We start from the raw sequence: 16,115 nt of genomic DNA, 5'->3' as shown, positions 1-16,115 counted from the left end.
TCAGATCAGCAACATGATGTCCAGAGTGGTAAGACAGTTAGCCAGTCAGGTGCAAGATCAGCTGATCTTGCTCATTATTATATGATATAAACCCACATTCCAAGTTTGATTGAAATCAGATCAGAAATATGGACTTCAGAGTAGTAACAAACAATTGTTGACAGACATATGAACAAAATATGATGGATGCAGGGTCACACCTAAGCCCACTTTGCCTTACAGCCAGGTTAGCTGATTGCCATATTTGCCTGCCTATAAGACGATACTTTCTGACCAGAAAATCTTAGCTTCGGCTTATACTCCGAATTGACTTACATATGGATTATTTCATCCAAATAGCTTTATTTTATTTTTTGCATGGAAAGTAATTCTCCAAGAGTACGAAAAATAATGTGTAAAAAATATTTCATTGTTGCGAAGAATAAAAAATATAGGATCCCACAATGAGTATTTTAAACAATTACATGATCATCAGTATTAAAAATTAACATAAATCAGATGTAACTGCGCCAAACCAGCATGCACCAGTAATGTATGGTGTTTGTAATATGCACTGTTTAAATTTGATTACATATATGTGCGTTAGAATTTACAAGTTAGAAGATGAATAACCATGACAAAGACATATTCCATCACAATTTTATTCTTGCACTAATGATCAAGCAAAATGTATGCATCATTGAGAGAGACAGAGACAGACAGATGTCGCCACGATTGTAAATCTGTATTGTTCACTTACCTGATGACTGATCTTACTCATGTACAAGTGCAGTACCATATTCCATTATCAATTAATACCTCTAGGTAAGCAATTCCTTCTAGTTTTTGTTGCCACTTCCATTATTAAAAGAATCACATGGCTTTAAAAATGGTTGGTGGTGTTGTGGGGTTTAATGCCATTTTTCAGCACATGATAGGCTATACATGGTAGCCAGTATTAATGGTGGAGGAAGAACCCGGGAAAACCCCGGAAAGAACCACCGACCCACGAGAAGCTACTGGCATGTTTTGAAATGGTATTTACATGTTAATTAAATATGCTATGGCTGTATTCAGTCAATTCAAGCTAACACCTGTTGGAAGTCAAGAATAGGCAGACCAGGTTGGATTATGAGGCTACCCATGGGTATTATGAATACTGTTACCATTTAATGAAAGGAATGCCAGGTGGTTACTCGTGTAAATTTCTCAGCCAGTGACATTTTTTAACTTGCCAACAGAACCGACAGCAATTTAAAGTACATGTAGCATGAGCAAAGATCAAAAACAATTGTCGCCTAAGTACAGGAAGAGTACATGCACTTTAAACAAAATCTTATTTGTTGGGAATGGAGAGGTCATTATACTTGCAAATAAAATTGGCATGCAAAATGGTCATTCTTGGGATTTAACCTAATGGAGACTATATGGATATAACTACTGTGAATATTTAAACCCTGAAGGAGTATGGTATGTATTGTCATAGTTTACAATACACTGTTTCATTTATTAATGTTTTTTTTTCTCTTTAACAAAAACTTCAGCAATATTGGGGCAATAAAGTAAAAAAACAAACAAAAAAGAAACCAAAGATAAAAATGTTCTCTCTCTCTCTCTTATATTGGACCATATTTTATTTTGATCACAAGGTGCAAGATGAAAAATGCAATGGAATACAGGAGCATCCTTCTCTTTATATCTCTCTTCTCCCCAAACCCCTCTAACAAACAAACTGGAAAAAGCATTTTAGTATTAATAATTCAATTCCCTATTGCTGGTAATCTTAAATAGCATACCGGAAGTTATTATAATTTAATTCCACACAGCATCACAAGTTTTATCCTCTCTGTAACTCAATAAATTTTCCAGTCTGCATCATTATATGTAGCTAGAAGTACATTATACACTTAAAATACTTTGTGTGAAACAAATTAGGTACTTTTAGTTACATTTAATGATCCTGACTGGAAAGGTTACTGAGTTAAAATTAGGATAAAAATCGCAATGCTGTGTTGAACAAAGTGAAAAACACATTCTGAGATATTTATCTGGCCTCATCCTATATTCAGCATCGACTTATATATGAATGAAAGATAGAAAATTTGCAAAATTTGCTGATTCGACTTATACTCCACATTGACTTATAGACCAGCAAATACAGTAATTGGACAGCAACCAAAAATATTTTCTGGAAGTTTAATACTGCTTGCTGTTATGTGATAGTCTACATCACAACAGTCAAAACATTAATGTCAATTCTAATAATTATATAATTTATGATCAAAAAAGAAATATTATTAATATAATTTATTTTTTACTTGTAAATTCTGCTATCTTCTCTGCTATTTTCTCTGCAAACCCTATCCTTGTATTCAAACCTGTCCCAACTGCAGTTCCACCTGAAAGACAAATTTAATATTATGACATACAATACATATGACAGATGTTACTTTGTTTAAGACCACAGAGTCATAGTACAAAACAAGGAGAACAGCTTAGGACAGATTAGGAGATCTGCACAATCGGATCAGAGTTTTGATGTCAAAAGGGGAGGATTTTCATTTATTAGATTTTAGCATGCAAATGGACAAACAACTATTGAACAAATTTTCATTTTTTAAATATTAATATATGCACAGCAGGCCATCAAATCTGCTCTCTCACAGTAATTTGTTGCCATTCATAAGTTTCCTTATATGTATCATATGCAAGTTTAACATGTTTTAGGACATCATTGTCTGGATTATATCTGTAGCAGTCCTCATCATTGTTGTTCTTAACAAATCCATATTTACTCTCGCAGTCAGCCTTAATATTCCTGAGAATGGAAATTATCCTTTAAATGTCCGCTTTGGAATGTGGCAGCATTAATAGAACTCCACCGAATCGAACAAGAATTTTAACTATTTCTTGCCTATTAATCTATTCAGGTCACTGATTGCCTGCCAGAACTTCTCAAGTTTGGAGCTATCAAGGCTGAATTTGGGAAGTTCCTTTGAAAATTCAACTTTATAGGAATGACAGAATGTATTTTCATGTCTGTTTGAACTTGATTCCAACCAATGAAATTCCTGTTTCCAGCTATTACTGAACTTTGTGTGATATCTGAATTGTTTTAGATCCTGACTTTTTAACATTCGGAGATCACACATGCTTTAATTTCAACAAACATTAAATACAGATACCAACATGTCCTGTTTTATGTCACCCAACATCTTTTTTAACGTCTTATCCAACCACAATCCATTTACATCTTTAATCCTTTCCAAATTACTACATGTACTGATCACACATGGTATAATCAAAAGACTAATGTTAGATTATTGTCTGTCAAACTAGCAATTAAAGTGTTGTGCTCACAGTCACATTATCACAGCAAGTCTTTATTGGAAATATACTAAACTCGCAGCAAGGTGTGACTATGCAATAGTGTACATGTGTGATTCATTTATGGTGGCAAAATGTTCAAAATGCAGCTGTGAATCAGGGAAGGGTAAACCATCTGTGAAGTGAGCAAGGCCTTACCTTTACAACTCCTGGTTGCAAGTTTTTGACTTTGTGATGCACAGAAGCAAGTGGAAGCATTTTATTCTTTGCACATACTGCAAACACCATATAAACATTAGTTGTTCTGGAGTGTACATCTGCCAACATAGTAATACCACCCAGCACTGGGACAATGCACAAATGCAGTCCTAAAGTAACTAACATGTTTACACATCCAGCAACAGACCATGTCAAAAGAGCTGAAGTGCTATTTCACAGTTCGTAACATAGCACAAATCTGTTGTATGCAGTTGTGGATCATTTTTCAGACTAGTGTATGGAAATGTTCCTGGATAACAACATTGCTTTGAAAGTCAGATACAAAGCTTCAAACTTTTGGGGCAAGTTTGAACAACAGTACCACCCATTCTCTAGTGAGCACAAAGATGAACACTATGGGATCAACCCATTTCATTTTATGAGGTGCTGGAGAGATGGTGGGGTGGAATTTTGGCAACCAAATAGCTTGAAAGAAAACTGTATCCATCATATCAGTTGACAATAAAAATTATCTAGAGATAAAAACAACATAAATACCATGGCTGTAAAAGCAATGATTGATCACCACCACCCAAATTAAATAGTTGGTCACTAATGTCACGTCAATCACCTCCAAACCCTCCACTGAACTATTGAGATCTGCATCTACTTAAGAATGTAATCCAATGTTCAATGGATTTAAAAGACTGAGCATCTTTTTTAAATGTCTGTATGATTGTTGATTATGTGTGCATGCACATAAATGCATGTGTGTGTGATGATACATGGCAACTCTAAGTCTACCAACTATGTATATAAGTCACTTAAATGGGTGAGAAAACATGTTTTTCTTTTATTCAAATTAGAATATCCAGTTATTTTCTATAAGTAGTTAAAAGTAGATGGGGGTCACAAGTGCTGACCCCACCTACATCCCCTTCCACTGGACCACAAAACACAATTGTTGAGCCTAAAAATAAATGCCAGCACTGCCTACAAAGGTGGAAGGTGTGTAAAAACCTATGGCATCCTTTCATTGAGCACATCTTAACCTCAAAACAAATTCAAAAGCTATTAATTATCTCAAAAAATAAAAAGTTCATCCTTACAAATCTCTCTATTGATAAGTTTTATTTAGAGTTTGCATGATTTAAAAAAACTGATTCTGCTGAACATTTTTCCCTGAAAAGCATGTGACATGCATATGTTTGTGAAATTTAATATAAAACATTCAAAGTAAATATCAAAAGTTAAGACAAAAGAAAAAACATCTATATACCTAATTATTAAATACACCAAAAAATTATTCCATTTTCTGTTCTCAGTTTTGCTGCAGGTGTTAGTGTTATTACTATCCTTCCATGATTGACTGGTTTCCTCTCAAACATATTATTTATAAAATGCATTTTTTATTTGAGAAAACGATGCAAAAGAATTTAAACCAACAACTGTACTTTAATTTATTCTAGTTTTCAAAAATTAATTTATAATTGATGACAAGCTGACTTGCTACTTGGAAATAGTAACACCTAATTGACATACTTAATCACATCCCCAAAAAAGTCTTTGACGATGGTAATGAAAGTTAGTTGCAGCTATCAATTTTTTTTCAAGGTTAGGCTTCATATATTTTGCTAAAAAAGATGTAATGTGCTGACACACCTCAACAAAAACTATATGGCACAAGGGATTGTTCAAAGACAATGTGATATAATAATATTTTAGAGCTCCTATGACTGATATCAAGTTGCTCATAGTACATAGTGGTATATATATATATATATATACATACACACACACCCATATAGCACAACTTGCTGATCTTAAAATGCATATATTTATTTCATCAACTGACGCCAGTCAATTTCTTTTATTCTTTTGACAACTGATGTTACAGCCATTTAAAAAAAAAATTAATTCATAAGAAAAAATGATTCATTATTTGCATACTATGCTATCTGATATAATAATGATAGGAATATTACAAGCATGTGCTACTCAACTGAAGAAACAAAACAAACATCCCATAATATTCTTCATACCTGACAGAATGATATTAGTAGTAATTTACGTCTCAGTTTTGTTGCCAATGTCATGCATTTATTTCCAAGTTAGTTTATGTGGAACATAATAAAGTTAGTTTAAGCTTTTTATTTACAGGATTTGAAATTTCCTAATTTATTCATTGCTCTCATATTTACTAGTATCAGAGACTGGATTTTAGAATTTGTGTTACTGTATTGCTTTTGTGAAATCTTTTGCATACCTGCATTAACAAGGTTTATTCACAACATTTTTAGTTATAGGAGAGCAGCCTAGTAAAGAACTGTAAACAAAAAGATCTTATGAAATGGCACACACAAACTGTGTTGGATTCATTAATCATTTGTTGTGCAGATGTGATGGCTTGAGGTATGCCATGTAATAATTTTGGAGAATGAATAGCACATTTGAAATAGCACAGTTAAAGTCTGTTGAATTGATATAAATTTGGTTTTGAACTTGAGGCATCCACCATAACACATGAGACTATGATTACATACAAGCTCCACTTGTTTCAAGTTTGCTCCAACATGAAAATCTTGCAGTGCATTTAAAGCTATTCTTCTCAGTTTGTAAAGAAACCAAAACTTAAATCTTATGGCATCCAAATGTGGTACATCATCAGTGGTCCCCAGTGTGTCTTTTTGTGTGTGAGTAAAATGAAAAACATCAGGCTTCATTGACTGAATAAGCTGTCTTGTATAAAACTTGACATTCAAAGAGGTATATAAAGAACAAAAACTGTTAGTCACAAAATTTGAGATGTCATCCTTTTAAAAATAAATAACAAATTTACACTTAAATTATATTCTATATGAAATAAAACATAAAAATATATGTTAGTAATAGAACATGCCACAGTCTTAAAAATGTATTTTAGTGAATTGGACAATGTGGTAATGCCAGTAGGAAGAACAGAAGCTGGGATATATGGGACAAAGGTGATGGGAGTTCCCTTTCTATGTAGCTTATGTACTGAATAACAGTATTAACAAATCATATAGTTATCATTAAGAAATAAGATGAACTGCTCTATAATGATTTAAACATAAAAAATTTCTTCAAAAGTCACACGGTCAATGTCTGAATTATTCAGAAGCAATGAAGAGAACAAAGGTATCTTTCATGTGATTTTGTGGATTAGGGAGAAAATTATAATCTGAAATGATCACATGATTAGTATGGCAGATATTTATATATTATGTGCCTTTTAGTACTTGTGACAAAGAGACAAAATTACTTTTATTTTCCCCATATGTTGATTGCACAGACAAAAATAATCCCTAAATTATTATAATTACTTTTACTTTCTCTGTTAATCTAAAGCTCTTCAAATTTAAGAAAATCATGAAACTCAAATTAATATGATACAGTGTCACACATCTTACTATATTCACACCTTCATGCAGCATGATCTTTGTTCTTATTTCTTTGCTCCCTCTTAATCGAGTCCTACCAGAAAGATGGAAAAATGGCTTTCTGGTTTATAATAATAGATAGACAAAGGGAGGAAACTCTTGCAGGTTAATTCCCCTGTACCTGTTAGGTGGCTTCTATTATATCCAATTCAAACCAGTAAGTTACTAAGTGACACCTTAAAGCAGGGATCTCAAACACACAGCCTGCGGGCCACATGCAGCCCGTCAAGTTATATACTGTGGCCCACAAAATGAATGGCATCACAGGTGTCATGAGAGATAACAAAGGTGGTGTAGCCCTCGGGGGGGGGGGGGAGGGGTTTGAGTTTGAGACCCCTGCCTTAAAGGATGGCCGCATTGCTGGGAAGGCGGAAGGGATTATTTGTAATGTTATCAGGTAAATAATACTGGAGAACCATTAACTAAACAATTTGCTTTTTTCATTTAATACTTTACCTGATCACATTACACCAGAAGAAAAGATAAAGGAAGAGCAAATGCTGATTATTTCCCTCTACCTAGCAGAAGTATGATTGCTCTACTAAAAATATGAACTGCTCCTAATATTAGTTTAGCACAATGAGATTTGTTTATACACATGCAAAGGATATCCCTGTGTGATTCCACATTTAATTATTGTCTAACAATCAAAAGTTTCTCAGGCAATTCCAGCAAAATTGGCAAATTCATGCCTGGATCAAAGGTTACACCTTCATGAAAGAGGAGTGATCACTGCAGCTACCAACAACCCAACAAGATTCTGTTCTATCCTTAGAAAGGCCATGTCTTTCATTATTAATGCAGTTCTCTCCTTAGCAAGGCCATGTCATGCCAATGGAACTAGAGAACGCAGAGTGGGCCAGGATCATGAAGTTGCTCATATTTCATGAGCTGTAATCTTTATTGTGTGCCTGATCATGTAATTGATCCGAGTCCTCACTTATGTGACACCAGTCACATGACTGTTGTGATTCCCTCCAGGATTGAAGCTCCAAACTCCTTATCAAACAGGACATCCCTGAAAGGAGCCAGCAGTGAAGGAGAAGTTTGTACACACATCAATTAGTTACAATCTCAACTGCTTGAGTGGAGTGGAGTTAGCTATATTTCATCTAGGAACATCTATTGCTAAATTGAGCTGAACACTGATCCACTGTGTTTCATTTTAGTGGGCAGTCACAAATAATTAGCTGTTTTCACAATAACAACCAATGGAGGGAAGGTGTATGCCCCCATTACCCTCCTGATAATTAAAAAAAACACTACAGCCCATGCCTCTGGGGTCATTGGATGGCCCCAAAGGGCAAAGGATGTGATGGAGGATTCCTGGAGGGACAACTTTGTAATAAGCATTTGTCCTCCCTTTATACTGAGTTGGTAAGGACATGGAGCCAGACAGTTGTTGTTGTTGCTGTTATTGTAGGGTTTAACGCCATTTTCAGCACATGATAGGCTATACATGGCGGCCAGTATTAATGGTGGAGGAAGAACCCGGGAAAACCCCAGAAAGAACCACCGACCCAGGAGTAGCTACTGGCAAGCTTTGTCACATACCCACATTGGCCGAATCGGCGACTCGAACCCACACAGACAGAGGTGAGATGACAGTGATCTGTAACAAAGTCACTTGGCCACTCGGGGCCCTGAAGCCAGACAGGAATGTGTTGGCATTTAATGTTTCCAAATCTTGGTACCCAAGAAGGCATTCCCCTAGTGAGAGGAAAAGGTCTTCTGGTGATTATTCCAGCCCTTGCAAAGGTATGTGATCAGAAGGAAATTATCTGGCGTCATCAGGACCAGGTCTCATGAATGTTGCATGTGTGGAAAGCATTGAGTATGGCTTTCATTTCCAAAAGGTTGATATGAAGAGCTTCTCTTTAAGGATTCATATGCCAAGTTAATATATAATTAAGAGTATCTATCAATGGATGGGGGGGGGGGAGGAGGAGGAAAACTTCTAACAATATAAAACACATTGTTACAGGCTGAACAACTGCCACCCCAACTCGCAAACCATTGATGGGTATTCTTAATTTTGTTTGTATCATCCCCCTGTCTTAGTATATGGAGACAAATGTTAAGTTTAATCTGGATATAACGGTCACCAATCTAAAATGTGTTCTTAGCAACAGTTGAAAATGCTACTGATTCAGAAATAAGTTTATGCTGATCTCTGAAAAGCTGAGATTTAAAAAAGTGAAACATGGATAAAAGTAGAACTGATTTGCAATTTACATGTAACAATTGGTTTTCAAACTGTGCAATGCTTGATTCAAACACTTAGGGATATCAACTGTCTTGTCAAATTCAACATATTATAAATGATTTTAAAATTATGTGTTACATTAAATAACAATTTAAAGTAAGGAAACACATTTCTCTAAAGACAAATCCTTCTTTACAGTGATAACTATGCACTACCAGTTAGTGCAAGTTGAGCAGAGTTTGCTTTGTCATGGGTCTAATGCTTTTGTTTCCTGAACAAATTTGTTCCTTGAATATTGAGTAATTTTGTAACTGACTCAGTGTCAAACCTGCATTAAAAGTCACCTCAAAAATGCAATTACCTACATTACCAGCTACTATGATTAGGTATTTGTTGTGCTCCCTTCAATTATTGTAGAAACAAACCTTTTCCAAGCAGCCATCTGTCACAAGAGGCAAACATTTCACTTGCCACCGGTGACTATTTATGACAGGTTTGACTTGATTTAATTCACAGATGGCATATTTTGTATCTACATTACTCACTATACCTGCTGCAAGTTCATAAAGACTAGGTAGTGTGTCTTTGACCCTCCGAATGCCATTGAAAATCTGCTGAACATAGCCACTGAACTCCTGACCCAGTGTCACTGGAGTGGCATCCTGGAAAAAGAACAAAAAAAATATCTGGATTTAATTATACATTTGCAATGTTAACAAAACCATCACTACCAACCAACAAACTACAGAAACTTTAATGACACACCATCCATCAAGACCCGTTACATCCTGTTATACATTAAATCATTAAACACTTTTGGATGCCATTGTCATTATTCTGCATGAGGTGTTATTATATGTTACATATGATCAAATCAGTCACCTAATGGTCACCTGCTCAAAATACTCATTCTACCCCCCCCACCCCTGGCAAATTTCCACTGTTATTTTTGTAACGGTTACCTACCTTCTTCAGTCAGGAGCAAGGTCTTTCCTTGCCTTAAGTGGTCACTGGATCATATGAATAATGACTGCTCTATTTATACAAATGGGGAAATGGAAGTCAACCTCTGACAAGTATAGACTGATACCTTCAGCTACCTGACTGAATTAAAGCTCTGATTAGAAATGTTGAAAAGAGAGATGAGTTACATCCCTTTAAATTAGGGTTGGAGTAAATCAGTAGTGAAATTATTCCTTTGTCATGGTGCACAAAGCCAAGTACAAGGATTATTTTAAGCCAGTGATGATTTATTTTATAGAATGGATTAAACTGAGCAGAATACATTTATCCTATGTGGATCAAAAACTTTGGGGGAAAACAAAGAGTATTCATATTTTATGATTTTTTTATTCAATGCACACAAAAATCTTGATAATAATATGTGCATGTATTTGTTCAGAAACTAATTCTGAAAGGTGAAACTACGTACATAGGTCACCTGTGGACAAAGGCCAATTTTGCCTTTCCCACTGACAGGTTTGACTGTTTACACAAATTATTAAATAGGTTTATTAACATAAAAAACACAATATCATGTGATAAAGTGGTATATATTTTGCAGTGCTAACAACAATGGATAGAGTAAAAGTTGCTTTCATCATAAAAACTGTTGAAGAATAAAAAATAGGATTGTACCAATCTATAAATGTTTTTATTTTGAATGTACACAAATTTTACTTCCAAAAGGTTTTTATTTTAGTATACCAAGAATCGCTGACCCTTCAATAGACTGTGACTGTCAAAGGCATTAACCAATCAGTATGAAGAATGCCACCAGCCATGTGGAGTGTTTAAAGATAACTGAGTACTCAAACATCATCTGCAATCAAGTTCATGAAAGTGTACAAGTTTACAACACAGATTTCCTTTTATCCAGATATATGCTTTAAATGTTTCTATTATATATGGATATATTTCTTTAGATGACTTTACACAGATGGTCATTCAACAACTTTAGATGACTTTACACAGATGGTCATTCAACAACTTTAGATGACTTCACACAGATGGTCATTCAACAACTTTAGATGACTTTACACAGATGGTCATTCAACAACTTTAGATGACTTCACACAGATGGTCATTCAACAACTTTAGATGACTTTACACAGATGGTCATTCAACAACTTTAGATGACTTTACACAGATGGTCATTCAACAACTTTAGATGACTTTACACAGATGGTCATTCAACAACTTTAGATGACTTTACACAGATGGTCATTCAACAGTTGAATCACAACTACAGATACTCATCTAATTTCAAATTTAAATTTATTTTGCAGATGCCAAAACATTGACAGTTTTTATGCCATGCATTTACACTAGTTGGATCCAACTGAAAACTGCACAGACCCAGATCTGCCATTACATAATGTGTTGGCAATTCTAGGTCTATGCAATTTTCTAGGTGCAACCAGTACAACAAACAACACTGACCCTGACCTAGTAAAGATGCTTGAATTTTGGAAACACATAACACCTGATGCAAATTATTTTGAACAATGCAAAAGTGGCCCTTATCAAACTAGAAAAGTACAAGCTGTTTGGTTGCTTCTTGGATAAAATCCACTGATTCACTTTGACATTTGCTTCTCTTCAAGGGATTAACAAATTGGGATGATATGCAGTACATAGTGACAATTTTATGAATATTTAAAAATGAGTTGTCTAAGGAGTAATTGCTAATAATGATAAAACAAAAAATAACCATTTCAAAATCATCACCATGGCAGAAAACAATAAAAATTACTGGTATAAAAGTATACACAAAAAGTAATGAAATGTATTGAGATAAACAATATGTTTATTTGAACTCAAACCAGGGGTGGATAAAGCACTTATAGTCAGATGGACTACCAAATGGTAAACTATGGTAGCCCACTGATATGTATATCTATATTATGTGTATTATTTTCATACTATTAGTTTATGAAAATTTTAATACTGTCACGGAATTGTGTACGAGTTATATCAATATGTTTATGTTGTCAAAAATGTACTCGGTTTCAATGCTGCATACAGCGTCACCCGAAGGTGGCATATATTTTGCGGATCTAGTTATTTCGAAATCCTGAGCGAAACTCAGACCATGCTTCACGAGCAAATTGCCTGCAGCGGGGAAACCTAAGTACCTAGCTGCGCATATGTCACAGCTAGTGTACAAAAAGAGCAAATTATCTATAACCAAATTACATTACGCAGAGTCTTGTCAGAAAGCTTACCCTTTACAGAAGCAAATCTCCAGCTGTAGAGCTGCCTTATGCCATGCCTTGTACACCACTCCCTCGATAACTCGCACCCGGATAACTCGCGATCCGCTTATAATGCGGTGTCCGTCTTGGCTCCCGATTTTTCCAGAGAAAATGTATTTAAAATATTTTTAAAATATGCTGAACATGAAAAAATTATGATAAGAATTGATAAATTGATAAACCTTGATACATTGCTCGTTTTATCATCGAAAATGATGATTAATGCCCGTAAAAATATAATCCATATTTTGAAATTTGCAAGTTCTAAATAAGAATTAATTTCAGAGATCTCGAAAATGCTTAATTACGCATATTTGGACGCCAATTTTTGATATGGGACACAGAAAATCAAAGGCGGGAGTCCTCTGTATGCATGTAATAGGTGCGCGGGAAAATTCAAAGATTTGCCGGTCCTGTTTCAGCCACCTGCTTTGTGGGAAAATGTGTTGATCAGTTAACTGTGCTGAGAGTTACAATTACAGAATTCAGTGACTGAAAGACTCTTTGATGTACATACATGTTGCCACTTTATAAGAGTACTTTTTAAAAAAAGAACATGATGCAATAGCTAGGTGGCTAGTTCAAAGGCTTTGACGGGCGGCCAGGTGAGAAAATGTACTGATATTTAGTGATTGAATTCAGAGGCAGAAAGACCCAGTTTTAAAATCCTAGCGAGACCTCTGTTTAAAGATATCATATATTATGTAAGTTTTATGTTAAATAGTTGTCAGTATACTGTAAATAACCAGTCTGGTGAAATAGCTATCAATGAAAACTTCTGGGAAATGCTAACAGGTGGCAACAGAGAATGAAATAAACACCAATTAAACGTGTTCCTGTGTGAAAGTCACATTCTAATCCTTTAATCCGTTTCATTGTAAACATAATAATCACAACATATTCTGTTCATTGAAAAGATGAAAAGAGTCAATCGACCGTCACATCGAAACCCGTGAGTACTTCTGTGAGAACCTAATTACATGCCGGCTTTGTTTTGATCAACAACTTGGGGAAGTGTTTGTTGCATTAAAAAAAAAATCGATTACAAGAGAACTGGGGTGCTGGATTAAGGGTCTTGGAGCTGCCTTTGACGTAAAGCAAAACAGTAACAGAGACAGCAACGATGATAGTGACTTCGAAGGTTTCAGTGAAACTGATGTCATTAATGCCGAGGCTGTTTGGTAGAAATTCGTACAGACTCATGGTCCTGAGATGGGCGTTTCTCTTGATGATATGGAGGAGTGGATTTGTGCTGACAATGATTGCCCACAGCCGAATACATGCCAGATGAAACAATAATTAATTCTATAATGAACAAATTTGCAGCAGAAGACGATTCTAACTGGAGCACAACAAGTGTTGAAAGTGATGCAGACGCAGATGTTGCACCCCCCCACCCCTCTGCACAGGAAGCAACCAGATACTTTGATATTGCCATAAGGTGGCTGTAGACCCAAAATGTTGACTACGTAAAGCTCATGCAGTTGAGAAATCTGAGGGATTTTGTTAAGGCGGCAGAGAAATCAAGGAGTAACACACAAAAAATTAACTGATTTTTTTCAAAAAGTGAATTGATATTTGTCAAGCATGGCACAAACAGCAAGTATTAACTTGTTCTAATTTATGTTGTTTTAAATTTGTAGACCAACTAAATATGTCAGTACTGATTAACCTGTTTTTTTTGTTTTCCATTTTACTTCTATCGCATTCAAATCTATCTATCGTTCGATCGACACTGTTTTTCGAAAAGAGTTGATCTTTTGTATATAAAAAAACGTCTAATTTGGATCAAACAATAAAACTAGAATGTATCCAATTCAACATAAAAATTAGTGACGTAGTACACAACGTGTGAAGTGGTACACATGTTAAGTGAACGGAAACCACGTGGAATAATATTTTTGATGATCACCTCAAAATACTGTAATTTATCCTGAAATTAATGTTGCCCTATGAGGAAATAATAAGTACACCATTATGAAGAGATATTTATTCACAGTTAATCTCAGCACGATTATAAAGTGAGTATTCAACAGTATAATCTGTCTACCCCCCCCCCTTTTTTCCCTTTATGTCGTCAATCACTTTATTGGTTTTAGGCTTATTTTATAGGTCCCTCGATAACTCGCGCCTCACTTAAAGTGCGGTCGATGTTTCTGGACCACGATGTGCGCGAGTTATTGAGGGAGTGGTGTATATGGTTTGATGTGGAGTCACCAGCTGTAGAGCTGCTTTATACATGCATGCCATGCCTTATACATCGTTTGATGTGGAGTCACAGAACTCTGTGGGATTTTGTGTGACGTATACGCTGTATTATGGTGACGTTGGATCAGAAGAGTGGACTGGTTTTCTCGATGCGAGGGACCAGGGCTTTGCGACCATCGGGTCTGTGACATGAGGGCTCTCGAGGGATCCTTCAACAGACTGAGAGGAGTGGATCATGCGTGGGTGCTTCTCTGGCCATTGCCTAGAGTGCGTGAAACTGGAGTTACATATCTGACGTTAAATGGGCGCAACGATAGTTATATATAGTGTTCCATGTTATTTCAACTATTGCATTTCATAATTTCATTCATTCCTATCTCGTTATGTGAACGATTGATAGGTTCATAATTTCATTCATTCCTATTGCAATATCGTTATGTGAATGATCGATAGGTTCATAATTTCATTCATTCCTATTGCTATATCATTATGTGAGCGAGCGATAGGTTCATAATTTCATTCATTCCTATTGCAATATCGTTATGTGAACAATCAATAGGTTCATAATTTCATTCATTCCTATTGCTATATCATTATGTGAATGATTGATAGGTTAGTAATTTACACTGCTTTTCAATATCGTTATATGAACGATACATTCAAATTTACCTGCTTTTCAATATTGTTTTATGAACGATACATCCAAATTTACATTCTTTTCTAAATCATTATTTGAACGATACATTCAAATTTACCTGCATTTCAATATCATTGTATGAACGATACATTAAAGACTCTTTATATTAGGGTGTAGATCACTTTTATTTTATTGATCGGTGATAGGAATTCATGTTAGTTTTGAAATTCCATTTGTTAAATTCATGTTTGAGTTTTATCTCGTTGAGTTAATTGTTGTTGATAGTTCCATGTTAGGAACTTTATAATTTTCCTTATCTTTTTGTTTATAATGGTGTCAGATTTGTTAATGTTTAAATTGCGTTTATAGATAAACATCTTGTAAACGCAGTTGCTTTTGGTGTCTTCCCTAATCCAGTCCCAACCCGGCTTCATCCTGTGACAAATGGTGTCAGAAGTGGGATTATTGGATGAGGAGGAGTAAGGACGTTAGTTTGCACAGGTCTTGACTCCTGTAAGATTTTTCAGTTATCTGTTTCAGAATGTGACCTTTCTGACAAGAGAGAATTCTGTCGGGTGAGTGAATACCTCACCCCTATTCAGTTTTATTTGCCATCTGTTTATTATATATACATATTGCATATATTAGAAGGAATATACGGTTGGTTCATGTAATTCCAAAATTGTATGTGTTATATGATAGTGCACTTAGGATTGGTGTTCTTATCAACAGTATTTATTATGTCGTCACTCAAAGATCTAGTGGAGTTGGGCAAACAGTTTGGGTATGAGAGGGAGGCCCTTAGATTCCTCGTTCAGGAGGAGCAGTCGATGCTGTCTGTC

At 35.3% G+C, this 16,115-nt stretch overlaps 1 protein-coding gene across 5 annotated transcripts in view; it reads right to left on the bottom strand.

Annotated features, from left to right (window-relative positions):
* The window catches only part of LOC149804191 (fumarate hydratase, mitochondrial-like), a 94,409-nt gene that overhangs the window by 38,881 nt on the left and 39,413 nt on the right, over nt 1-16,115 (bottom strand). For all 5 annotated transcript variants that reach the window (XM_089937721.1, XM_089937696.1, XM_089937687.1 and 2 more), the window contains exons 6-7: nt 9,722-9,833; nt 2,298-2,378 (exon numbers count right to left, since the gene is read on the bottom strand). In XM_089937721.1, coding sequence (XP_089793847.1) covers nt 2,298-2,378; nt 9,722-9,833 — 193 coding nt within the window. The remainder of the gene's footprint in view (nt 1-2,297; nt 2,379-9,721; nt 9,834-16,115) is intronic.

This window comes from Sinohyriopsis cumingii, chromosome 2, assembly GCF_028554795.1.
Source record: "Sinohyriopsis cumingii isolate HCF-2022 chromosome 2, ASM2855479v2, whole genome shotgun sequence".
Taxonomy (NCBI): domain Eukaryota; kingdom Metazoa; phylum Mollusca; class Bivalvia; order Unionida; family Unionidae; genus Sinohyriopsis; species Sinohyriopsis cumingii.
Note: the sequence above shows the minus strand (reverse complement) of the source record. Positions and strands in the feature narration are given on the sequence as shown.